Source organism: Oncorhynchus masou, chromosome 24, assembly GCF_036934945.1.
Source record: "Oncorhynchus masou masou isolate Uvic2021 chromosome 24, UVic_Omas_1.1, whole genome shotgun sequence".
Classification (NCBI taxonomy): Eukaryota; Metazoa; Chordata; class Actinopteri; order Salmoniformes; family Salmonidae; genus Oncorhynchus; species Oncorhynchus masou.
Window position 1 is genome coordinate 20,585,347 of NC_088235.1, and position 26,125 is coordinate 20,611,471.

The following is a 26,125-nucleotide window of genomic DNA, read 5'->3' on the forward strand; positions in this document are numbered from 1 at the left end:
TTTTTGAAGGACTTTACACACCGATAATTTTAAATAGTCTGATTTTGAATGAACACACACAACTGCCAGTACCTTCAAGATGGCTACCAGGTAAGCAGATCTCTATATTTTACCAGGTAAGCAGATCTCTATATTTCTCCAGTTAACCTTTTAAGGTATAGGGGGCAGCATTTTCACTTTTGGATAAATAGCATGCCCAATTTCAACTTCCTGCTACTCATGCCAGGAATATAAGATATGCATATTATTAGTAGATGTGGATAGAAAACACTGAAGTTTCTAAAACTGTTTGAATCATGTCTGTGTATAACAGAACTTATGTAGCAGGCAAAACCCGAGGACTAACTGTTCAGATTTTTATTTTTTTTTGCATCTGACTGCTCCCTCAGTTGTCTTTGCCAAGGGATATTTGATAGGAACCATTTTTTCAGTTCCTACCACTTCAACAGGATGTCAGTCGTTGGAATTTGGTTGAGGTTATTCATTTGTGCAACAAAGAAGAAGCACATCCTGGAACAACCTTGCACCTTTTTACATCTTGCGCAACTCTCAATAGTGTATGGTTTGTTTACTTGCTGTATTGAATACAGATTGCCCCGTCTACAATTTGATCGATTATTAAGGTTTAAAAATACCTAAAGTTGTATTACAAAAGTAGTTTGAAATATTTTGGCAAAGTTTATAGGCAACTTTTGAAATGTTTTGTAGTGACGTTGTGCGTTTGTAAGCTGTTTTTTTCTGGATCAAACACGCTTTATAAATTGACATTTTGGGTATATATGGACGGAATTAATAGAAAAAAACTGACCAATTGTGATGTTTATGGGACATATTGGAGTGCCAACAAAAGAAGCTCGTCAAAGGTAATGCATGTTTTATATTTTATTTCAGCGCTTTGTGTAGCACCTGCAGGTTTGAAATATGCTACGCTCTTTATTGACATTGTGCCATCATCAGATAATAGCTTCTTAATGTTTTCGCCAAAAAGCATTTTAAAATCTGACATGTTGGCTGGATTCACAACGAGTGTAGCTTTAATTGAGTATCTTACATGTGTGATTAAATGAATGTTTGATTTTATATCATTATTTGAATTTGCCGCGCTGCATTTTCCCTGACGCAAGCGTCCCCTATACCATAAGAAGTTCAAAGTTAAACATACTCGTCAGACTGCGTACACGACAGTATTGATCATCATTACCGATACAGGTAATTTTCCACGTTTAGAAAAAGGTTAGATTTAAAATTAATGAAAAAAATACTTCATTAATGTCTATGTACATTGAGTAAAAATTTGCTTAGTCGTCATGTCTTCTCTATTGGTAGCAAAAAAAAGCTACAAAAAAAGCTATGGTTCCTCATCCTTCACAACACCATTCAAATCAAAGTTTGTCACGTGCACCAAATACCACAGGTGTAGAACTTAAAGCGAAATGCTAACTTAAAGGATCTAACCAATGGTGCGAAAAAAAAGGTGTGTGTGTAGGTAAGTAAAGAAATAAAACAGTAAAAAGACATTTGAAAAAAATAGCAAGACTATGTACAGACACCTGTTAGACAGGCTTATTGAGTTAGTATGTACATGTAGAGATGGTTAAAGTGACTATGCATACAGTGGGGCAAAAGTATTTAGTCGGCCACCAATTGTGCAAGTTCTCCCACTTAAAAAGATGAGGCCTGTAACTTTCATCATTGGTACACTTCAACTAAAATTAACTCTACACTTTAGCTTACAGTCACTGTGGGGATGCTGTCCTCAATGTACTTATTGATAAAGCCAGTGACTGGTGGTGTATTCCTCAATATCATCGTTAGAATCCCGGAACATGTCCCAGTCTGTGATAGCAAAGCAGTCCTGTAGTTTAGCATCTGCTTCATCTGACCTTTTTTCATAGCCCGAGTCACTGGTGCGTCCTGCTTTAATTTTTGCTTGTAAGCAGGAATCAGGAGGATAGAGTTGTGGTTGGATTTACCAAATGGAGGGCGAGGGAGAGCTTTGTACACGTCTCTGTGTGGAGTACAGGTGATCTAGATTTTTTTCCCTCTGGTTGCACATTTAACATGTTGATAGAGATTTGGTAGAACTGATTTAAGTTTACCTGCACTAAAGTCTCTGGCCACTAGGAGCGCCGCCTCTGGGTGAGTGGTTTCCTGTTTGCTTATTTCCTTATACAGCTGACTGAGTGTGGTCTTTATACCAGCATCCGCCTGTGGTGGTAAATAAAGCGCCAGTATTGCTGAGAACTCTAGGCAAGGAGTGTGGCCTGCAAGTTATCACAATATACTCTACTTCAAGCAAGCAAAATCTAGAGATTCTCAGATTTCGTGCACCAGCTGTTTACAAATATGCACAGACCGTCCCCCCTTGTCTTAACGGAGTGTGCTGTTCTCTCCTGCCGGTGCAGCCTGTATCCCGCTAGCTGAATATCCATGGCGTCATTCAGCCACGAATCCGTAAAGCATAGGATATTACAGTTTTTGATGTCCCGTTCGTAGGATATTCGTGACCTTACCTCATCTAGTTTATTGTCCAATGATTGCACGTTGGCGAGTAATATTGATGGTAACGGCAGCTTTCCTAGTTGCCTTCTGCGGGTCTGGACGAGGCATCCGGCTCTTCGTCGCTTCCTTTTGCGAATAATTGGGATGTCTGCCCTGTGGGGTGTTCAGAGAATATCGTGTGAGTCCTGCTTGTTGTTGTTGTTGAAGAAGAAATCTTTGTCTAATCCAAGGTGAGTGATCGCTGTCCTGATATCCAGAAGCTCTTTTCTTCCAAAAGGTACGGTTGCAGAAACATTATGTACAAAATAAGTTACAAATATCACAAAAAAAAAACCCCACATAGCACAGTTGGTTAGGAGACTGTAAAACGGCGGCCATCTTAGGAGACTAAAACGGCGGCCATCTCCTCCGGCACCATTCTCACTTACCGCTGCAATTTAAGGCCAGTTGCGGTAGAGAAAACATCTGTTTCGGTAATGAAAATGTAATCAGACTTAAAATATTACTATTAATTTAAATATTTACTAACTGTTGATATTTTGCTTTATGTCCTGTTTAATTGCTGACAGTCATTCAGCAAGTGACAAAAAAACAAAGAAGCTTTACAGAAGACTAGGCTAACAATTTAGATATAGTTCACACCAACCCAGAACTGCTGGAAGAGTACAGATGGAAGGAGAGAGGTTAGGGGTTGGAGGTTATAGCAAGCATAATTAGCATATATAGTCTATAGGAAGCCTATGCCCTCAGTGTCTATAGGGAGTCAATACACTACAGTGTTAGGAAGTCTACACATGCGTGCACACATCCACCACACAATCAGTAAGCCATTTAGTTTATACTATAGGATTCCACAGTCTGTAAATCATTCAGTCCCTACTATAGGATGTGTACACAGAGACACACAGTAAGTCATTCAGTCTAGTATAGGATGACATTTCCATAACAGTAAGATTTTCCCCATGTTTTGATACATGCTCATTTCATGTCATGCTTCCTTTCCATAAAATCAAGAAAACTCAAGACCTGACAAAGCAACATGAAGAAAAAACAGTGGCGGGAAATTCAAAGGTATTACAGAGGAAAGAAACAACTAAAAGCTGTTTTGGCCATAACACCATCAAGTGAGGAAGATGATAGACTTCAACATGTTCAAGAAGCAAAATTAAGAAGTTGTTCAAAATCGTCAAGAACACACAGCCTCCAAGAGAACAGCCATTCTCACCTCAGCAAGTGAATGGCCCTGCCATCAACTCCTAAAATAAGAGACATCTCTACAGATACCAGGACCAATGAAGACATCTACCCCAAAGGAATAACCCAAAAAGAGGAAGAGAAGAAATAAAACTATCAAAATTGAGGTCAGTTGCACTACACAGAAGAGAATCTGCTGGAGAGGACCAAAGAGATGTTCAACCTAAAGACTGAAAAGACTTGAGATGGCCAAGAGGAAGCAGGTAATTGTCAACATGGAAGGCAGAGGTCCAAAAGAAAACTGCAAAGTCAGTGAAAATTACTCAATAACAGCCAGAGAAGACTAATGCACAAACGTGTTAGCCACTTCCTTCATCAAGATGAAGTATCCACTGTAATAAATGGGAAATCCAGAGATAGTCGGAAAAGGGGACAGATATTCCACAAGAGAGCCCTAACAGACACTATGGCAAATCTTCAGAAGATGTGTCTGAGAAACCAAGGAACAACCTTTCCAAGGCTCAATTCTTTAAACTTGAGCCATTTTGGATTGGCCAACGAAGAGTCAGACAGAGAAACATGTGCTTGCAAACACATGAAAAGTTTGGCTTTACTTTAAAGAAGCTGCACCAGCTTGGGGTCATGGAAACATCATCCCCAAGGGACACTGTACAGGCCTGTGTGTAGTGACAATGACATGTGCTGTTAATGTTTTTGTTTAGCTTCTTTGCTTTTAGCTAATGTACTTTTGAAGCACTGCAAAATTAAATTGATTGAACTTGAATCCATGATTGTGCCAATATTATCTAATTTATTTCCTACATTAAATGTTGTGTTTTTAACCATACCTCAGTCGTAAATACTTATTCTCATTAACGAAATCAACAATTTTACATACGTTTTTGAAATTACCACAACGGGTGATACTTTTATGAAAGTAAAAATAGAGGTTTGCTTTTAAATACAGGCTTGCCACCAGTTTGAAATACATGTCAGGTTTCAATGGAATATCAAAAATATTAGGTTGTAGATTGCAGATGGTGTTGTAGTAATGAGATCAGTCAAAATCAACAACAAAAATATTTAAAAATACATATTATTTCAGAGTTTCAAGTAACTGTGCATGACTTAATAAAATACAATAAAATTAATGGATTAGCTTTCCTATTGGTCTTGACGTTCAGACCATTGCGGTAGATTTTTAAGGACATTTTTTGGAAAATATGTTCAGAAATGTGTTACATTTTCAGTAAATGTAAAAATTAATGCTCAAACACTTCAGACCTTGTTATTAATGCATAAAAAGTGCATTTGTTGATGCAAGTATTTTTTTAGATTTCTTATTTGAAATCCTTGAAACCGAAGGTTTCCTGAGAACCACCCAATTACAAAAACAGATTTTGCTAACTAACCAGCCAACACTAGCCTAGGCGGCTAACGAGCAAAGCAAGTTGCACAAACACACAAGTTCACGAGCTAGTGTTTGCTAGTTAATACGTTTTGGAATTACAACAAAAACAGATGTAGCTAACGTTAGTTAAACACAACACCAGAGAGTGATAAGAATCTCTGGCACAACAATTAAGCCTTTGGGGCTAGTTTGTTTTTGCAACACACTGACTGTCACAACCTTGGCTCGCTAACTTGTTAGCTTAGTTATATAACTAGCTAGGTAATGTTAACTACATTATTTACAATTACATGTCCTTCAGCAAGCTTATTATCTAGCATACGTTTAGCCCATTCAGACTGTAAAGTGGCTCTGTAATTTACCTGGCATCTGCAAACAATATCGGCGTCCTGAGCGAGCAGGTCCACAACTTTCCCTTTGCCCTCGTCGCCCCATTGAGCCCCTAGCACCACAGTCACCCTGTTGCCAACATTTGGTCTGGCCACGTGTGGCTCTGTACTAGTGCTATGGACTGCACCGTTTTGCGCAGCATCTTTTCTCCGGCTCTCCGACATGTCCGTCTCGTTCTTCGCTGCAGTCTGGCTTTAGTAGTAGTGGTTACAAACCAGCCCTGCGCGCGGTCTGAAATACAGTTTATTTTAAACAGACACGCCCACTAGCCCCATTAATCGACAACAACAGCCAGGGTGTGAGGGGATTGGATTAATGCTCCGGCCCTGCGTTGTCCTCGACACATCGAGATGGAAGTGTATTCCATCTAGCCACAAGCGTACTACCACCATAACACCGGGATATGTGGGGGCCATAATGTTTGGGAGCCAAATTAAACGTATATTTTAGGTGAACAGAGAAAAAAATATCAGGCTCCCCAAAAAACTGAATGCCCATCACTATATTATTTGTATTTGGTAGATATCCGATACAATGTGATTAGTCTCAGATCTGCACAAATACAGAATGATTTCTCACGTTCCATAAACTCCATCACGTGACTGCATAATATGGTGTGTTTGTGAATTCCCTGTGGAGTGCCAGAGTGCTCTCTCCGCGTTCGCAAAATCGGAACGTTGTCAGATTGTCCGTTTGTAAATCTAGAGCTGTCGCTCTAGGAGCGTTCAGAGCGCACACCGGAAGCTCTGGCCGATGAGTAGGGTTGATCCGAGCGTTCTGACCTCACAACAGCAGTCAAACTCCCAAACTAACTGGTTAAATTGGCTAGCTACTTCCAGACACAAATGAGATAACACCTCACTCTGACCATTTTACTCGCCTTAGCAGAGCTGGTTAGGCTGTTTTCATGTTATCGAAAGCGTTGGAGACTGTAACTGATGTTGGCAATACTTTCATCACGTTTTTTCCCCCGACGTTAACCTACACAGGTCACATTTGACGGGTGTTGTGTATTTGTAAATCCATTTGTGTTATTCTGTGCTCTGGCACACTCAAATGAGGGCGCTCTGAAATCGGAATAGATAGAATCAGAGTGAATTTACGAAAGCACCCATAATTAGTTTGGCTGTCTGGAACGCAGCCACAGCGCACAAAAAAAGAGCGAGCCAAATTCTTTTATCCGCCTCTGTGAGCTTGCAAGTGGCTAAATATCAAGCTAGACAGGATGAGGGGGCTACCTTTTTTTCTGTCTCTCCTTGTACTTCTGAAAATCGAATTAATCGTTGGAGTATGGAGGTAATTAAACTAACTACCCATTCTTCCCAAAATAAATTATCCAGCTAGATAACATGGGCGTAAGTTATTAGCAAGTTCACGTAGCCTCTTCGTATCTTTTTAGCAAGCTAACTAAGCTTACAAAAAGGGAAGTATCAAGTAGATAACAATGTGTTCATGTAAATATAATACATTCATTTATTTTACAGATACAATAATATTTTGGAGGATGAAAACTTATTTACACTACAAAATGCGGTAAGTACTCTTAACTTCTAACTATTAGCAAAGACACTAGCTAACGCTAATGCTGGCTAGCTATAGCCAACAGGATACTAGATTGGTTCCACTAACAATTAATTAAAACAATTCAGGTGCATGGGAAGAATATGCATATGCTTGGAAGGAATATATATTTGATTATTGTTAAATATATCTAATTAGTTACACACACTTTTCATATTATAACCCCAAGTATAAGGTTGTAATAGCTACTCAGATTTCAGTGTGTTTAAAACTAGTTTTATATTTAGGTTTTCCTCAAGTATGATGGATCTGACTTTGTTGAATGGGAGTATCCAGAGTGTTGTAATGTCAACAACAAAAGGTAAAGGAAAATATGATGAAACAGTCACCATTTGGCATCTGCAGATGTAGTGTATGTAATTATTGAACAATAGTTTACAGATCCTCATTGGTTTTAAAGGATACCTTCATTGGCTTGACTTCTATCTGGCACTATTGTTTTTATTGTGAACTCCACTTAGCTCCCCAAATGCCATCATGAAATGCACTTCTCCTGGTTTCCAAATGGTAAAGCCATTGGTGTCTGTAAGTACCTTCTTCATTTGAACTGAATGTTAACAAAAAATTGAACTGAATGTTAACAAAAAAATATTTACTTGTAATACTTTCTATTGCATGATTTGAACAGTCACCAGAGGAAGAAGAGGCACGATATCTTTTCATCAGTGATTCATTTTTCAGTTTTATCTGGTATGCTGTAGTGCCTATTGACAGGTAAAATACTATTCTCTGTATTTTTGTAGAATATGGATTCTAGCTTTTGTGTGTTTTAATAATGGCCGTTTTAAATTGTTCTCCTTTAGAGGTTTAGCAGAAACAAGCTCCAAGGTAAAATGTATTTTACAACACAAAGATTTAGTAATAAATGGCAGCTTAACAGGAAGATCATTAACCTTTTCAGCAATGTAAATTGTCTGTTTTTCTATCAGAAAGTGAGAATGTGGATCATTGATCCAGAGCAAGCAGACCCTGCTGAAATTAACAACACTGCACTTGTACCCTCAACGGTGAGACCAGTTCTGGCATCGTCATCTCTGTCAGAAATTCATAAAAAGTATCTAAATTGTACCTACGATTTTCAGTTGCATTCTTGTCCCTCAGCAATCCAGATATATCACTAAGCACTTCTACAATAACGGACAGTACCCAGTGATCAAGTTCAAATCTAAGCAGACTCACTTGGGGCATTTCCAGAAAGATGGGTAAGCATACCACCCTAAGCATACCACCCTAAGCCATATCATAAAAAACGAATTCTGACGTACAAATAATACACAATATATACCCTCTACTATAGGTACTGGGAAGCAGTCATCCCTGGTGATGAAAGATTCAACGATTTTCACATTTATGGTCAGCCAATCAGTTTCCAGCATCGCTTTGTCATAGACGGTCAGCACACATTCTACTGGCCAGAACCTGCAGAGCCCAATGGGGAGAGGGAGGTGTCTTTGCGTCTGGCCCCAGGAAGCCCTTTATCCCTGGTGTGGGGCACCTGTGAGCTCTACCGCGGCCTGCTCCTCTCTGACACAGGCGCCCTCATAACCAAGAATGCTTTCCTCACCTCTGAGGAGCTGAAGGTGGACCCAGGAACTTTGCCTGTCCCTCCCGAGGGATATTTCACTGTGGACCAAGCTGCTCTTCTTGAGGACGGCATCATATTTAGAATAGATGGTGCCCTCTACTGGAGGGACAACCAGGATCGTGTGCTGACAGAACATCCTCAACTTCCCACGAGTGGAGTGATGGGCCTCTATCAAAGAACGTGCTGCGCTAGTAACTACCCTGTTCAGGTAAGCATCAGCTCATCCTAAAGGGATTCAATGTGGTTAAATGTGAAAATTGAATTAAATATGAAAATCAAAGGTGTAGTCCTTCCATCTCCACATTTAATCACTTGTAAATAACGTAGGTTTAGTCCAAATAAGACAAAGTCATATATTGTTTCTCAATGCATTTTCTTCTGCGTTTTCAGGATGTGGAACTGAGCTCTTTAATTGTGTGGAAAGACAATTTGTTGCTTGTGGGTCCAAAGAAATTTAAAAACCCGGGTAGGGAGAATTTCCTAAAAATTGTGTTGAAGGTTCCTCCAAGAGTCACCTATTTAACAGCATCATTTGGTTCCCACCCGGCCTCCCTGGCCACTCTGGTGATGTACTCCGTCCCAGGCACTACCTCACGCAACTTCCTCACCAGTTACAATGAACTGGTCCCTAGTTGGATAACCAGCACATTCTTGACCAAGTTTAAGCTGAAGGACATCCCTAAAGGTCCATTTGAAATGCGCTTCCTGGAATCAGCCGATGCATCCCTGCTGCTGTGGAACAAAGAGACCATCCTCTATAGCTTTCACAATGACAACGAGTGGGGCGAGATCAGACCCTTCAACGCATCACATCTCAGTGCTGCAGCCTTTGGCAGTAAGATTCACCAAGTGACCTTGGGTAAGATCTCCTGAATCTTTTTGGTCAATTCAAAGACCTGCTGTGATTCTATTGGACTAAGTTGTATAAAAAATGTTTTATTTAAACTACACTAAACAAAAATATAAATGCAACATGCAACAATTTAAAAGATTTGACTGAGTTTGTTCATATAAGGAAATCAGTCAATTAAAATGGATTAATCAGGCCCTAATCTATGGATTTCTCATGCCTGGGTGTACAGATATGCATCTGTTGGTCACAGATGTTTTAACAAAAGGTAGGGGGGTGGATCAGAAAACCAGTCAGTGTCTGGTATGACCACCATTTGCCTCATGCAGCGCTACACATCTTCGCATAGAGTTGATCAGGCTGTTGATTGTGACCTGTGGAATGTTGTCCCACTCCTCTTCAATGGCTGCGCGAAGTTGCTGGATATTTGCGGGAACTGGAACTTGACACATGTGCTTCGTGAGGCTGCAGAAAGGTTTGCAGCATGGAGAAGGTCATTTTCGCTGTCTGGGTTCCCTGCCCTGTTCGACCAAAGCGCTGATTGCTACTGGGACCTCCATGCTAAAAATGCTGAATGGAGACACATTGCCAATATTATTGGATTCCTTGGTCAGTTGAATGTGAAATAATTAGCTGGAAAGTAGAAGCTAGGTGCTGGCAATTTCTTAGCTAAGCTGTCTTGCAAAGGGATTAGCTTTGTAATTAGATAGCTAGCTAACTGGCTTGACTGTTTATGAACTTCTGTTTGTACCACTGCACGGTAAAGCAACGCTCCAGTTAAAAATATTGAACGCATGCGGAACACAGAACGCACTGCAGCCTAGTGCGTCATCTCCAACGCATTGTTGCGGACAGCCCCATTAACAATGATTGACCTCCGTCAGAACGTAAAGAGTTTGACATGACATGAGGCTGGAGGCGGCTTATGGTAGAGAAATTAACATTTCATTCTCTGGCAACAACTCTGGTGGACATTCCTGCAGAGGATTCCAATTTCACCCTGACTCAAAACGTGCGTGTGTACATTGTGTTGTGTGACAAAACTGCACATTTTAGAGTGACCTTATATTGTCCCCAGCACAAGGTGCACCTGTGGAATGATCGTGCTGTTTAATCAGCTTCTTGATATGCCACACCTGTCAGGTGGAAGGATTATCATGGCAAATGAGAAATGCTCACTAACAGGGATTTTTGTACGGAAAATATTTGAGAAATAAGCTTTTTGTGCTTATGGAACATTTCTGGGATCTTTATTTCAGCTCATGAAAGATGGGACCAACACTTAACATGTTGCGTTTATATTTTTATTCAATATAGATGGTAATTTTCCATGAAGAAAAATTGCTTTAGTATTAGTATTTTTGTGTTAGTGGAAGAACTGGTGAATGGAGGGATGAAAGGAGGTTAAGTTGGACTGATTGGTGTGATAAAGGAATATGGATGTGTCTTTGGCTATGCCGGATTAAGTGATATGACATGCTATTCTATAAAATCCTTTCTCTGTAATTGATATTACCTGATTGCGCTAATCATGTAAATGTAATTAACTAGAAAGTCGGGGCACCACAAAATAATATTTATAGAGCTGTTATCTTCCGAATAAACTCTTAGACCTAGTAATATTTTACATCAATAGCAGTCAATATTAATCGTCACCTTATTTCAGTCTCATCTGAAAGTTGTAAATTCTTGGTTATCTTCACGAGCCCTGGCTAACAAGTTGAATCAGCAATACAAATATGGGTTTAATTATTTATTTACTAAATACCTAACTAATCACACAGAATTACATATACACAGAATGAATCATACATTGATTACAAATTGTCAGAAAGGAAAACGTCCCTAGCGGACGGAACAGATGTGACAGCTGCTTACACAAAGAACGGGGGTTGGGTTTGAGTGAAAGAGCGGGAAGACTGAAGAACAAAGGGAGAAGCGGTGTCTCTATCGGGCCGTAGGCAGCTACTCTATCGTAAATACAGAGTCTTATGCATTCTAAATTACCGCCCATTTGGAAAAGGAAAATGCAATGAATATTTACTCTGAGCTGCGCTTCGGTAGGTTGGTCGTAGATGGAAGGCCGTGTTGCCCAACAGAGTCCTTTGTCCTTTGAAGAGTGTCTCTGGTGGTGAATTGGATACGATGTAGTGTCATCATTGTGTGGTAGACGGGATACTCTGTCCTCTCCTAGCCCACGTTTACAGCGGCCGCTGCTAACTCAATCGTTAGGAGGTATCACTTCTGTAGCGAATAAGAGTTCAAAGTTCATACCATTCACAACCAAAGCTCACGCTGAAGTTGGCTTCGTACTGTAGTTATTATCTGAATCCTTTTTTTTTTTTTTTTTTTTTTTTTTTTTTTTTGACCCCCTTTCCTCCCCAATTTCGTGGTATACAATTGTTAGTAACTACTATCTTGTCTCATCGCTACAACTCCCGTACAGGCTCGGGAGAGACGAAGGTCCAAAGCCATGTGTCCTCCGAAACACAACCCAACCAAGCCGCACTGCCTCTTAACACAGCGTGCATCCAACCCGGAAGCCAGCCGCACCAATGTGTCGGAGGAAACGCTGTGCACCTGGCAACCTTGGTTAGCGTGCACTGCGCCCGGCCCGCCACAGGAGTCGCTGGTGCGCGATGAGACAAGGATATCCCTACCGACCAAACCCTCCCTAACCCGGACGATGCTAGGCCAATTGTGCGCCGCCCCATGGACCCCCCGGTCTCGGCCGGCTGCGACAGAGCCTGGGCGTGAAGCCGGAGTCTCTGGTGGCACAGCTAGCACTGCAAATTATCTGAATCCTTCTGACATCGGATCGTCATCCTAATGTACCCGGAACAGGAGGTTACATTTTCGTCAAGGGCTTATATAGTAGTTATTGGTAGTAGTTATGGCTGTTTCCATTTCAGATTTGAACATCAGAGAAGTAGACCAAGGTGTCATACCCTCTAATTTTATGTCTACGGTGTGTTGTCAGGAAAAGTGAAGGTCGCTGATTTGAGTCAAAAGTCACTGTTTACTCATTGTGTCATGCTTAGAATATGCTCCCCCATTGTTATCACTTGAAAGTTCTGGAAAGTTTCATGGTAGTTAATTCAACAGTAATGAACGACTCCAGGGCAGGCGGTGGTTCCTGGTGGAGAGCCAGACGCGATCACCATGATGGAACATGGGAGGCTATCTGCGGTGGCGATCCGCCTGTTCCTTCTGGCAACGTTCCAAACCTCTGTGCCCCGACTCTGGGATTTTTTTGGAGTCGAGTCCCCACTACTATTTAACACTAAAATAGTTGATGTGGTTACTAAAACAGCAGTACCTCTTGATTGGTAGTAGATATTTCTGATCATATTTCCAGATTTGAATAGCACAGAAGTTAACAAAGATGCCGTACCCTCTAACTTTTTGTCTAACTAGTTGAGAAAGGGATCAAAATGGCAGTTGTTTGAAAACAATTAGACAAAGTTGTTGATGCGGTCACTAAAACAGTTGTATCGTTAGCTCTGTACAATATATTTCTGTTCCGATTCCAGATTTGATTAGCAGAGAAGTAGACCAAGTAGTTTAGTTAAAAGTTGTGAGGAAAAGTTGTTGATGCGGTTACAATTGTTTTTATATCTTTTGTCATGTAGAAGATAATTCTGTTCCCGATTCCAAATTTGAATAGCAGAGAAGTAGACCAAGATGTCATACCCTCTAAGTTTTTCTCTAGCTTGTTGGGAAAGTGGTCAAAGTAGCTGATTTGTGTAAAAAGTCACATTGTTTACAGTGAATGTTGGAAGTCATGATGACACAATGGGGAGCTTTAGAATGTTGAAAAAATCCCTTTACAGTGAATGAAGATTGTAAAATATAAAAAAGATATCAAAACATTAAATGAAAGCACTATTCAAGACCATTTTACAAGTTTTGAAGTTTGAACAGTGTTTTTAGCTTAAACTGTGTAAGATGTCACATATATGCCGGGTGTCAGGAAGCAAATAAAATCAAATCAAATTTTATTTGTCACATACACATGGTTAGCAGATGTTAATGCGAGTGTAGCGAAATGCTTGTGCTTCTAGTTCCGACAATGCAGTAATAACCAACAAGTAATCTAACTAACAATTCCTAAACTACTGTCTTATACACAGTGTAAGGGGATAAAGAATATGTACATAAGGATATATGAATGAGTGATGGTACAGAGCAGCATAGGCAAGATACAGTAGATGGTATCGAGTACAGTATATACATATGAGATGAGTATGTAAACAAAGTGGCATAGTTAAAGTGGCTAGTGATACATGTATTACATAATGATGCAGTCGATGATATAGAGTACAGTATATACGTATGCATATGAGATGAATAATGTAGGGTAAGTAACATTATATAAGGTAGCATTGTTTAACTCTTGAAACTCCCCATCCCGGATCCGGGATTGTGACTAAGCCTCAGGCTCATTAGCATAACGCAACGTTAACGATTTCTGAAAATCGCAAATAAAATTAAAATAATGCGTTTGCTCTCAAGCTTAGCCTTTTCTTAACAACACTGTCATCTCAGATTTTCAAAATATGCTTTTGAACCATAGAAATTGACTAATTTGTGTAAGAGTATGCAAAGCTAGCATAGCATTTTGTGTAGCATGTAGCACGCAACATTTTCACAAAAGCCAGATAACCAAATAAATAAAATCATTTACCTTTGAAGAGCTTCTGATGTTTTCAATGAGGAGACTCCCAGCCACATACCAAATGCGCAGTGTTTCCTGAAAGCGTCTGTGTGTAGGAGAAATCGTTCCGTTTTCTACATTGCGCCTGGCTACCGAAACTAACCGAAAATGCAGTCACCTACAACGTGAAACTTTTTCCGGATTAACTACATAATATCGACCGAAACATGGCAAACGTTGTTTGGAATCAATCCTCAAGGTGTTTTTTCACATATCTCTTCATTGACATGCAGTTCGTGGATGCTTGCTTCTCTCTCTGTGCCCCATGGAAAAATACTGGCAGGTGACTTTTGCGCACCAATTTCGGCGCAGGACACCGGGCGGACACGTGGTAAATGTGGTCTCTTATGGTCAATCTTCCAACGATCTGCCTACAAATACGTCACAATGCTGCAGACACCTTGGGGAAACGACAGAAAGGGCAGACTCATTCCTCTTGCGTTCACAGCCATATAAGGAGATCATGAAAGACAGAGCCTCAAAAATCCTTGTCATTTCCTGGATGCCAAGTCATCTTGGTTTTGCCTGAAGCTCACGTTAAAGGGCACGCACAGAGAAGATATTTGTATTTCTGGACACGTCAGAGTGTTTTCTTTCAAACAGTAGCAATTATATGCATAGTCGAGCATCTTTTTGTGACAAAATATCTTGTTTAAAACGGGAACGTTTTTCTTCCAAAAATGAAATAGCGCCACCATAAGTGTAAGAGGTTAAAGTGGCTAGTGATATATTTACATCATTTCCCATCAATTCCCATTATTAAAGTGGCTGGAGTTGAGTCAGTGTCAGTGTGTTGGCAGCAGCCACTCAATGTTAGTGGTGGCTGTTTAACAGTCTGATGGCCTTGAGATAGAAGCTGTTTTTCAGTCTCTCAGTCCCAGCTTTGATGCACCTGTACTGACCTCGCCTTCTGGATGATAGCGGGGTGAACAGGCAGTGGCTCAGGTGGTTGATGTCCTTGATGATCTTTATGGCCTTCCTGTAACATCGGGTGGTGTAGGTGTCCTGGAGGGCAGGTAGTTTGCCCCCGGTGATGCGTTGTGCAGACCTCACTACCCTCTGGAGAGCCTTACGGTTGAGGGCGGAGCAGTTGCCGTACCAAGCGGTGATACAGCCCGCCAGGATGCTCTCGATTGTGCATCTGTAGAAGTTTGTGAGTGCTTTTGGTGACAAGCCGAATTTCTTCAGCCTCCTGAGGTTGAAGAGGCGCCGCTGCGCCTTCTTCACGATGCTGTCTGTGTGAGTGGACCAATTCAGTTTGTCTGTGATGTGTATGCCGAGGAACTTAAAACTTGCTACTCTCTCCACTACTGTTCCATCGATGTGGATAGGGGTGTTCCCTCTGCTGTTTCCTGAAGTCCACAATCATCTCCTTAGTTTTGTTGACGTTGAGTGTGAGGTTATTTTCCTGACACCACACTCCGAGGGCCCTCACCTCCTCCCTGTAGGCCGTCTCGTCGTTGTTGGTAATCAAGCCTACCACTGTTGTGTCGTCCGCAAATTTGATGATTGAGTTGGAGGCGTGCGTGGCCACGCAGTCGTGGGTGAACAGGGAGTACAGGAGAGGGCTCAGAACGCACCCTTGTGCGGCCCCAGTGTTGAGGATCAGCGGGGAGGAGATGTTGTTACCTACCCCCACCACCTGGGGGCGGCCCGTCAGGAAGTCCAGTACCCAGTTGCACAGGGCGGGGTCGAGACCCAGGGTCTCGAGCTTGATGACGAGCTTGGAGGGTACTATGGTGTTGAATGCCGAGCTGTAGTCGATGAACAGCATTCTCACATAGGTATTCCTCTTGTCCAGATGGGTTAGGGCAGTGTGCAGTGTGTTTGAGATTGCATCGTCTGTGGACCTATTTGGGCGGTAAGCAAATTGGAGTGGGTCTAGGGTGTCAGGTAGGGTGGAGGTGATATGGTCCTTGACTAGTCTCTCAATGCACTTCATGATGGCGGAAGTGAGTGCTACGGGGCGGTAGTCGTTTAGCTCAGTTACCTTAGCTTTCTTGGGAACAGGAACAATGGTGGCCCTCTTGAAGCATGTGGGAACAGCAGACTGGTATAGGGATTGATTGAATATGTCCGTAAACACACCAGCCAGCTGGTCTGCGCATGCTCTGAGGGCGCGGCTGGGGATGCCGTCTGGGCCTGCAGTCTTGCGAGGGTTAACACGTTTAAATGTTTTACTCACCTCGGCTGCAGTGAAGGAGAGACCGCATGTTTCCGTTGCAGGCCGTGTCAGTGGCACTGTATTGTCCTCAAAGCGGGCAAAAAAGTTATTTAGTCTGCCTGGGAGCAAGACAATCTGGTCCGTGACTGGGCTGGATTTCTTCCTGTAGTCCGTGATTGACTGTAGACCCTGCCACATGCCTCTTGTGTCTGAGCCGTTGAATTGAGATTCTACTTTGTCTCTGTACTGACGCTTAGCTTGTTTGATAGCCTTACGGAGGGAATAGCTGCACTGTTTGTATTCAGTCATGTTACCAGACACCTTGCCCTGATTGAAAGCAGTGGTTCGCGCTTTCAGTTTCACGCGAATGCTGCCATGAATCCACGGTTTCTGGTTAGGGAATGGTTTAATCGTTGCTATGGGAACGACATCTTCAACGCACGTTCTAATGAACTCGCACACCGAATCAGCGTATTCGTCTATGTTGTTATCTGACGCAATACGAAACATGTCCCAGTCCACGTGATTGAAGCAGTCTTGGAGTGTGGAGTCAGCTTGGTCGGACCAGCGTTGGACAGACCTCAGCGTGGGAGCTTCTTTTTTTAGTTTTTGTCTGTAGGCAGGTATCAGCAAAATGGAGTTGTGGTCAGCTTTTCCGAAAGGGGGGCGGGGCAGGGCCTTATATGCGTCGCGGAAGTTAGAGTAACAGTGATCCAAGGTTTTTCCACCCCTGGTTGCGCAATCGATATGCTGATAAAATTTAGGGAGTCTTGTTTTCAGATTAGCCTTGTTAAAATCCCCAGCAACAATGAATGCAGCCTCCGGATAAATGGTTTCCAGTTTGCAAAGAGTTCAATAAAGTTCGTTCAGAGCCATCGATGTGTCTGCTTGGGGGGGTGTTTTAAAGTAGGTCTTTAAAACACCTGTTTGAGCTGCTCAATGAGTACGGTTACATGTACACAATAATGAGATTATTATGGATAGTCAGATTTATAAGAAGAACGATTTCCCTAATAATCGTGTTTGCATGGACACATCTGAAATCAGGCTGCCTAATGCCACTAACACAACGTGCCATTGGAACACAGGAGTGATGATTGCTGATAATGGGCCTCTGTACGCCTATGCAGACATTTCATAAAAAAATCAGGCGTTTCCAGCTACAATAGTCATTTACAACATTAACATTGTCTACACTATTTATGTTAAATTTGATGTTATTTTAATGGACAAAAAATTTGCTTTTCTTTCAAAAACAAGGACATTTCTAAGTGACCCCAAACATTCAGTTGTTCTGAACTTACTCACGCTAAAGAGGGAGGCTCGCTGGGCTTGTGCACATTGGCAGATCAAATACACAGCTGGAATGACGATTTTAAGGTGTTACATGTCCTAATAATTCTAAAGATTGCTCAGAAAACCAGTTGTTTTAATCAGCGCATGCTTACTTCGATTTTGATCTTACGCCCATAAAGATAAGCAGAGTAAAGTGTTTACATGACTATTGCATAATCTGCCTACTGTTGTAATTAGTTTAATATCAAATTATTACTGTGCATGTAAACGTACTCAATGATGAGACATAACAGAGCTGTTAACTGACAGCTTATTTTTCGTCACTCTAAACTACAAACACCTGCAATTTTTTATTGGTATAAGATTTTTTTTTTTTCATACGCCAGATGTCAATAGCAAAGAAGTAGAGGAAGATTTCATACCCTCTACATTTTTTCTGAATCGTTGGAAGTGGTCAAAATGGTGGCAGTTTGGGAAAATGTGTTAATCAGATTTATTTATAAAGTCCTTCTTACATCAGCTGATATCTCAAAGTTCTGTACAGAAACCCAGCCTATGCAGGTGCAATGCAGGGTAGAAGCGCGGTGGCTAGGAAAAACTCCAGTTACTAAAACAACTGTATCGTGAGATACGTTGCAGATATTTTTGTTCCGCTGACAGATTGGAATAGCAGAGAAGTAGATGAAGATTTCATCCCCTCTCACTTTTTGCCAAACCTATTGGGAAAGTGGTCAAAAGTTCAGTTGTTTAAAAAAATGTGAGTACCGTTTGTTGATGGGGTTACTTAAACAGCTGTAACGTTTGATCGGTACCAGATAATTCTGATATTATTTCAGATTTGAATAGCAGAGAAGTAGAAGAAGATTTCATTAGAAAGGCTTCTACATGGAACCCAAAAAACAGTTCTACTTGAAACCAAAAGGGTTCTCCTATGGGGAGAACCCGTTTACGTTCCAGATAGCACCTTTTTTTTCTAAAAGTGTAGTTGTACATTTTATTGGTGTGCATCTTCTTTTACTTTCTGCCTCAGATCACTCCCAGAATATGCTGGTGAAGATGGAGAACAATATCCTGTTCTACTGTAAAGTGGGCATGCACGAGGTGGTGCGCTTGCACAAGTGGATGGAGCCGGACAGTCGCATGGTCCTCTACCTCAACCAGAAAGAGCAGATCAACATGCTCACCCTGACACCTGAGGGGCTGCACGTCCAGAAGTACCCCATGATGATGGAGACTAAGAGCGCCATGAAGGGCAGCTACCATGACTGTCCCTTCATCTCCTTTGAGCACAGTATGAACACCATTTCCTATAACATGGATAAGGGAGACCAGATGGTTCTGTGGGCTCAGATAGTCTACCCAGAGGGAAAAGGTGTGCACGTGAAGTTCCTCAGCAACAATGCAGACTTGCTTTATATTGAGCAGAAGTCTCACTTTGAGGGTGTGAACAGTGTGGACACAGTGAACACGGTGAGGCTGTTACTGTATAGATTATGTCATATACAGTGCCTTGCGAAAGTATTCGGCCCCCTTGAACTTTGCGACCTTTTGCCACATTTCAGGCTTCAAACATAAAGATATAAAACTGTATTTTTTTATTGTGAAGAATCAACAACAAGTGGGATACAATCATGAAGTGGAACGACATTTATTGGATATTTCAAACTTTTTGAACAAATCAAAAACTGAAAAATTGGGCGTGCAAAATTATTCAGCCCCTTTACTTTCAGTGCAGCAAACTCTCTCCAGAAGTTCAGTGAGGATCTCTGAATGATCCAATGTTGACCTAAATGACTAATGATGATAAATACAATCCACCTGTGTGTAATCAAGTCTCCGTATAAATGCACCTGCACTGTGATAGTCTCAGAGGTCCGTTAAAAGCACAGAGAGCATCATGAAGAACAAGGAACACACCAGGCAGGTCCGAGATACTGTTGTGAAGAAGTTTAAAGCCGTATTTGGATACAAAAAGATTTCCCAAGCTTTAAACATCCCAAGGAGCACTGTGCAAGCGATAATATTGAAATGGAAGGAGTATCAGACCACTGCAAATCTACCAAGACCTGGCCGTCCCTCTAAACTTTCAGCTCATACAAGGAGAAGACTGATCAGAGATGCAGCCAAGAGGCCCATGATCACTCTGGATGAACTGCAGAGATCTACAGCTGAGGTGGGAGACGCTGTCCATAGGACAACAATCAGTCGTATATTCCACAAATCTGGCCTTTATGGATGAGTGGCAAGAAGAAAGCCATTTCTTAAAGATATCCATAAAAAGTGTTGTTTAAAGTTTGCCACAAGCCACCTGGGAGACACACCAAACATGTGGAAGAAGGTGCTCTGGTCAGATGAAACCAAAATTGAACTTTTTGGCAACAATGCAAAACGTTATGTTTGGCGTAAAAGCAACACAGCACATCACCCTGAACACACCATACCCACTGTCAAACATGGTGGTGGCAGCATCATGGTTTGGGCCTGCTTTTCTTCAGCAGGGACAGGGAAGATGGTTAAAATTGATGGGAAGATGGATGGAGCCAAATACAGGACCATTCTGGAAGAAAACCTGATGGAGTCTGCAAAACACCTGAGACTGGGACGGAGATTTGTCTTCCAATAAGACAATGATCCAAAACATAAAGCAAAATCTACAATAGAATGGTTCAAAAATAAACATATCCAGGTGTTAGAATGGCCAAGTCAAAGTCCAGACCTGAATCCAATCGAGAATCTGTGGAAAGAACTGAAAACTGCTGTTCACAAATGCTCTCCATCCAACCTCACTGAGCTCAAGCTGTTTTGCAAGGAGGAATGGGAAAAAAATTCAGTCTCTCGATGTGCAAAACTGATAGACATACCCCAAGCGACTTACAGCTGTAATCGCAGCAAAAGGTGGCGCTACAAAGTATTAACTTAAGGGGGCTGAATAATTTTGCATGCCCAATTTTTCAGTTTTTGATTTGTTAAAAAAGTTTGAAATATCCAATAAATGTCGTTCCACTTCATGATTGTGTCCCACTTGTTGTTGATTCTTCACAAAAAAATACAGTTTTATATCTTTATATTTGAAGCCTGAAATGTGTCAAAAGGTCGCAAAGTTCGAGGGGCGCGAATACTTCCGCAAGGCACTGTACAGTGCTGGTCTTTACAGATTTCCTTTCGACAGATTTGTAGCATGTTTTGTTCTGCTGAACTTTGCTAATGCTCAGTGAAATGGATACATGACGAGTTACCATGTCTACATTTCTAAAGACTTATTTGATGCTTTTATTTGATTTTTCAGACATTTATAATCAGCCAGAAAGTGGATTACAGTGATGCAACGAGTTACACACATTTGACGTCAGTCCTTTTTGTTTGTCAATTTGTGATTGATGTTCATTCAAAGGCTTAATTTATCAGTTTTGGGAATATATTCACATAAACTGTTAATTTACCTCACAGAAAAAAAACAAGTGGCATTGTTACCCTGGAACTAGTACCCAACCAGATTGGCAACACTTGTAATTTGCCAATGAGTCGGGTAACAATTTTTCAAACATATTCAACAGTTACTGAATCTATATTTTACTGTAGCACATTGTTATTTACCAACTCTCATATTGTTGACAGATATCTCATTTTAACGTTGGCTGCCCTCCAAATAGACATATCCGTGTTGCTAGGTAAGTGGAAACTATTCTGTATGATTTATATTCTCTAGACAGAGTTAGTGTGACGGTGGACTGATCTAGTCTTTAACTGATAAACGTTCATGCTTTTACCCAAAGTGACTTACAGTCATGCATGCATTTTACATATTGGTGATCCCGGGAATCAAAGCCACTATCCTGACATCACAAGCACCATGCTCTACCCACTGAGCTACAAAGGACCACATTGTAGTGATGCCTTCTTGTTATTTCCAGGCCTTGGGGAATGCCTTGCGAGATGTACAGCCTCACCAACTACACCATTTTAAGGTAATCAAGGATGTTGAGGGACTGTATTGTCTCCTATTAGTATCAGTTCTCTGCATTCAAACATTCTCTTTCATCTTAGGTCTGTACTCAGAGATCCACAACAAGACGATATAGTAAGTAATTTAGTTTGCGGGTTGTCAGAAATACACCGTACTAAATGTTCCTGTTTGCTAGTATAGATATGTACCGTAACTACTATAGCTAGTATTGCACCTGAGGCTAGAAATGGAAATAGTTTTGAGTATTAAAATTTTGACATTTTAGTGTTGTAGTTAAATGTGATGTTTAAAGTAAGTTATGGCATTTTTTATAAAAGTTAAATTGCCTTCATCATTGATTATGCATTTATTATTGTTATAGGTTGTGCATTACGACTGGGAGAAATTTGGATGTCTACTCAAAACGCACTATAAAAATCCATTTCTCCCAAGCATTGACCTGTAAGTCAAAAAAATAAAATTATACATTAACAGGAATGACTATCAGAGGAATTCTTATTGGTTCACATATTTCTATGCGTGATTACATTTGTTCATGTATTCAGGTATGATGGAGACAACTATGTTAGAAACGTCGACGCCAACTTCATAGTATGGGACAGATTTGGTCGGAAGGACTATTCTTTTAATGCAACCATGCGCCAGGTACAGTTTATACTCCTCTATCAAATACGTGAACTTGCAGTGTGTTTGGGGTGGGTTTGAATTTTCCTTACAGGTATGCTCTCTGGGGCTCCTTCAGGTTGCCTGTCTCCGTGAATCTCAGACCTGGATCTCCATGCTGACTGGGGGGAAAAGCCTGGAGGAGGCCTGGGGTCCGGAGGTACAGAGCTGTACTCTTTATATACTGTAGTTCTCATGATCTGTATACATTTCTACCTGAATCCCAGAATGCCACAATGCCATGTTCTATAAACGTATATTCTTGTTATCCCCGTTCCAGAGCTACAGGACTTGTTTTAAGGTCAGCCCTGGCAAGTTGGGGAACCTGGACCAGCCTTATGAAATAATGAACAGAAGCTCCAAAAACTTTCTGACATTTTCCCAGGTGGACAGTGCTACCTATGTGTTTAATGTCAAGATACTGGACCCCAATTACAGGTGAATGACCACTGTCCAGAGTTGGGGTCAATTCCAATTTCATTTGAAATTCCAATTAAATTCTTGAATTCACTCATCAAGTGGAGAATTTATGTTGAATTAAATTCGAAATGTCAACAACCTTCAAGTTATGGAATTGGAATTAGACTGTTTGGACTGTTTGAATTAGTATTATAAAAACATTTAATCTATTGAATTGGAATTTGATATTTGTACATTTCCCAGTCAATGGAATTAATAGACTTAGTTTTAAAAGTTGACTGCAGGATTTAAAAATATATAATTTCAAATTGCATTTACCGGTATATAATTCCAGTATAGCTAGGCTGAATGGTGGCATCATCAGCCTGAAACCCTGAGGGGAATTGAATTATAATTTGTGCAATTGTTGGGGGATAATGTTGAATTGGGAATAGAGTGGTGGGAATTTACCTGACATTGGAATTGAGAGGAATTTAATGATCTCTGAATTCAAAGACTGACCTGGAATTTGAATTTAATTAAATTGAATTTACAAGGAGAGAGAATTTAATTTGTGGAATGCATCCCAACCCTGCCACTGTCCTGTGGTTTTATTGGGACCACCCAGTGGTTGCAGAACAAATAACTTACTCCATCCCCTTTGAACCGAAACAAACGCACACAAATCTAATTTTATTGGTCACATGCTCCAAATACAACCGGTGTAGACTTTACAGTATAATTCTTACTTAAGAGCCCATTCCCAACAATGCAGAGTTAAAAAGTAAGACAAATATTTGCTTAATAAAGAAGGAAATAGTTACACCATAACAAGGCTATATACAAGGAGTACCAGGACTGAGTCAGTGTGCAGGGATACAAGGTAATTGAGGTAATACAGTATGTACACATGTGTAGGGGTAAAAGTGACTAGGCCATCAGAATATACACTGACAAAAATATAAATGAAACATCCAGCAATTTCAAAGATTTTACTGAGTTACAGTTCAAGGAAATCAGTCAATTTAAATAAATTCATTATGCCCGAAACTATGGATTTCACATGACTGGGAATAGATATGCATCTGTTGGTCACAGAGACCTTTAAAAAATGAGGGACGTGGATCAGAAAACCTCAGTATCTGGTGTGAACACATCTCCATCTAGAGTTGTTCAGGCTGTTGATTTGTGGCCTTGTTGTCCCACTCCTCATCAATGTCTGTGCAAAGTTGCTGGATATTGGCGGGAAATGGAACACGGTGTCATACACAACGATCCAGACCATCCCAAACATGCTCAATGGGTGACATGTTTGGCTAGTATGCAGGCCATGGAAGAATTGGGACATTTTCAGCTTATGGTAGAGAAATGAACATTCAATTCTGGCAACAGCTCTGGTGGACATTGCTGCAGCCTGCATGCCAATTGCACGTTCCCTCAACTTGACAACTGTGGCATTGTGTTGTGTGACAAAACTGTACATTTTAGAGTGGCCTTTTATTGCCCCCAGCACAAGGTGCACCTGTGTAATGATCATGTTTAATCAGCTTCTTGATATGCTCCACCTGTCAGGTGGATGGATTATCTTGGCAAAGTAGAAATTCTCACTACGGATGTAAACAACTTTGTTTGAGAGAAGTAAGCTTTTTGTGAGTATGGAACATTTCTGGGATCTTTTATTTCAGCTCATGAAACAACACTTTACATGTTGTGTTTATTTTAGTTCAATGTAGAATAAACTGAGTAGCAGCAGCGTGTGTAAAAGTGTCTTATGTGAGTGTGGCGTCGATAAGCATGTGTGTGTTGGGAGTGTCAGTGTAGTATGTAAGTGTGGGTAGAGTCGAGTGACTGCATCAAGACAGTGCAAAATAATTAAGATAAATAATAAAGGGGGTCAGTGTAAATTGTCTGGGTAGCTATTTGATTAACTGTTCAGCGTTCTTACTCATTGGGGGTAGAAGCTGCTCAGGTGCGTTTTGGTCCCAGACTTGGCGCATCTGTACCGCTTGCCATGTGGTAGCAGAGAGATCAGTCTATTTTCAGGACATTCTTCTTACACCGCCTGGTATAGAGGTCCTGCATGGCAGGGAGTTCGACCCTAGGGAGGTACTGGGGCATACGCAGTACCCTCTGTAGCGCCTTGCATTTGGATGCCGAGCAGTTGCCATACCAAGCGTTGATGCGGCCAGTCAAGATGCTCTCAATGGTGCAGCTATAGAACTTTTTGAGGTTCTCAAGGCCCATGACAAATCTTTTCAGCCTCCTGAGAGGGAAGAGACGTTGTCGTGCCATCTTAACAACTGTTGGTGTGTTTGGACCATGATAGATCCTTAGTGATGTGGACACTGAGGAACTTGAAGCTCTCGACCCACTCCACTATAGCCCCGTCGATGTAAATGGGGGCGTGTTTGGCCCTCAGTTTTCTGTAGTCCACAATCATTTCTTTGTCTTGCCCACGTTGAGGGAAATGTTGTCCTGGCACCACACTGCCAGGTCTTTGACATTCTCCCTATAGGCTGCCTCGTCATCATTGGTGATCAGGCTTACTACCGTTGTGTTGTCGGCAAACTTAATGATGGTGTTAGAATTTTAGATATGTTTTTGGTTGTTGAATCAATTAGATCAATCACATTTCAAGCTTATCTTTCAAATTAACTTTATATCAGAATATTTTGGCAAGTAAGCTGGCTAAGTCATTGATCCTGCTTTGTAGTATACACCTCAGAAATTTATTTAGGTGACATTGTTGAGTGGACTTGTTTGTGTGACTTACATGTGTCCATGCCTAGAAAGTCATTTTTCCCTGCTAATAATTTATTGTAGTAACAGGTGGCAGCCACAAGGTGGCAGCTGTCAAACACATTTTAACCTCATGTCTGTCAGTGCTTTTCAGCAGGTCCTGTTAAAATGTATTTTTCTATACCAAAGATTAAAATAAAATGGAACACTGCCTTCAACCAGCTTCATCTATTTTCTCTTCTCAGCTTCTGTGACCTTCATGCTGTGTTTGCAGTCCAGACCTATGGCATTACAATTCCGTAAGTTATGGGGCAGAGAAAATAGCTATGATAAATAACCTGACATATTGCTTTTCAGCATTGCTTAAATGTTCTAGGTCAATTGCGCACCAACTATCTTTGCATTGTTTTTCATTACAGGAAGTATCAGCATCTAACTACATATGTGGCCATTGTTTTGACCCTTTTCTCACTCTGTATACTGGCCTACAGTTACTGTCGATATGTGACTATTTTCAGGAATCTGCTGGCAACCAAAAGGCATAAATATGAATAGGTAATTCAAATACTTTCACTAAATGTGGTTTTATTTCAATCTTACTGTTTGTAATTATATGTTTAATTACAGTTATGCTTTTTTGAGTCATGTATTTTATAGATTGTTATGGTCT

The 26,125-nt window shown here is 41.0% G+C and overlaps 2 protein-coding genes across 2 annotated transcripts in view; one reads left to right on the plus strand and one right to left on the minus strand.

Moving 5' to 3' along the window:
• LOC135511885 (adenylosuccinate synthetase isozyme 2-like) overlaps nucleotides 1-5,716 on the minus strand; it is a 29,680-nt gene extending 23,964 nt beyond the window's left edge. Inside the window, exon 1 of the mRNA XM_064933393.1 lies at nucleotides 5,470-5,716. Within this exon, the coding sequence (XP_064789465.1) occupies nucleotides 5,470-5,661 (192 nt within the window). The 5' untranslated portion in view covers nucleotides 5,662-5,716. The remainder of the gene's footprint in view (nucleotides 1-5,469) is intronic.
• A 1,006-nt stretch (nucleotides 5,717-6,722) lies between these two features.
• On the plus strand, nucleotides 6,723-26,010 carry LOC135511351 (cation channel sperm-associated auxiliary subunit epsilon-like). The gene is made up of 22 exons (XM_064932894.1): nucleotides 6,723-6,793; nucleotides 6,982-7,030; nucleotides 7,306-7,379; nucleotides 7,540-7,603; nucleotides 7,707-7,792; nucleotides 7,882-7,906; nucleotides 8,008-8,085; nucleotides 8,180-8,282; nucleotides 8,375-8,871; nucleotides 9,054-9,522; nucleotides 18,721-19,160; nucleotides 20,977-21,035; nucleotides 21,138-21,216; nucleotides 21,306-21,358; nucleotides 21,602-21,655; nucleotides 21,735-21,768; nucleotides 22,016-22,095; nucleotides 22,200-22,299; nucleotides 22,397-22,477; nucleotides 22,598-22,755; nucleotides 25,701-25,754; nucleotides 25,875-26,010. The coding sequence occupies exons 1-22, from the start codon at nucleotides 6,723-6,725 to the stop codon at nucleotides 26,008-26,010; spliced, it is 2,844 nt and encodes a 947-aa protein (XP_064788966.1).
• Nucleotides 26,011-26,125: the final 115 nt, after the last annotated feature.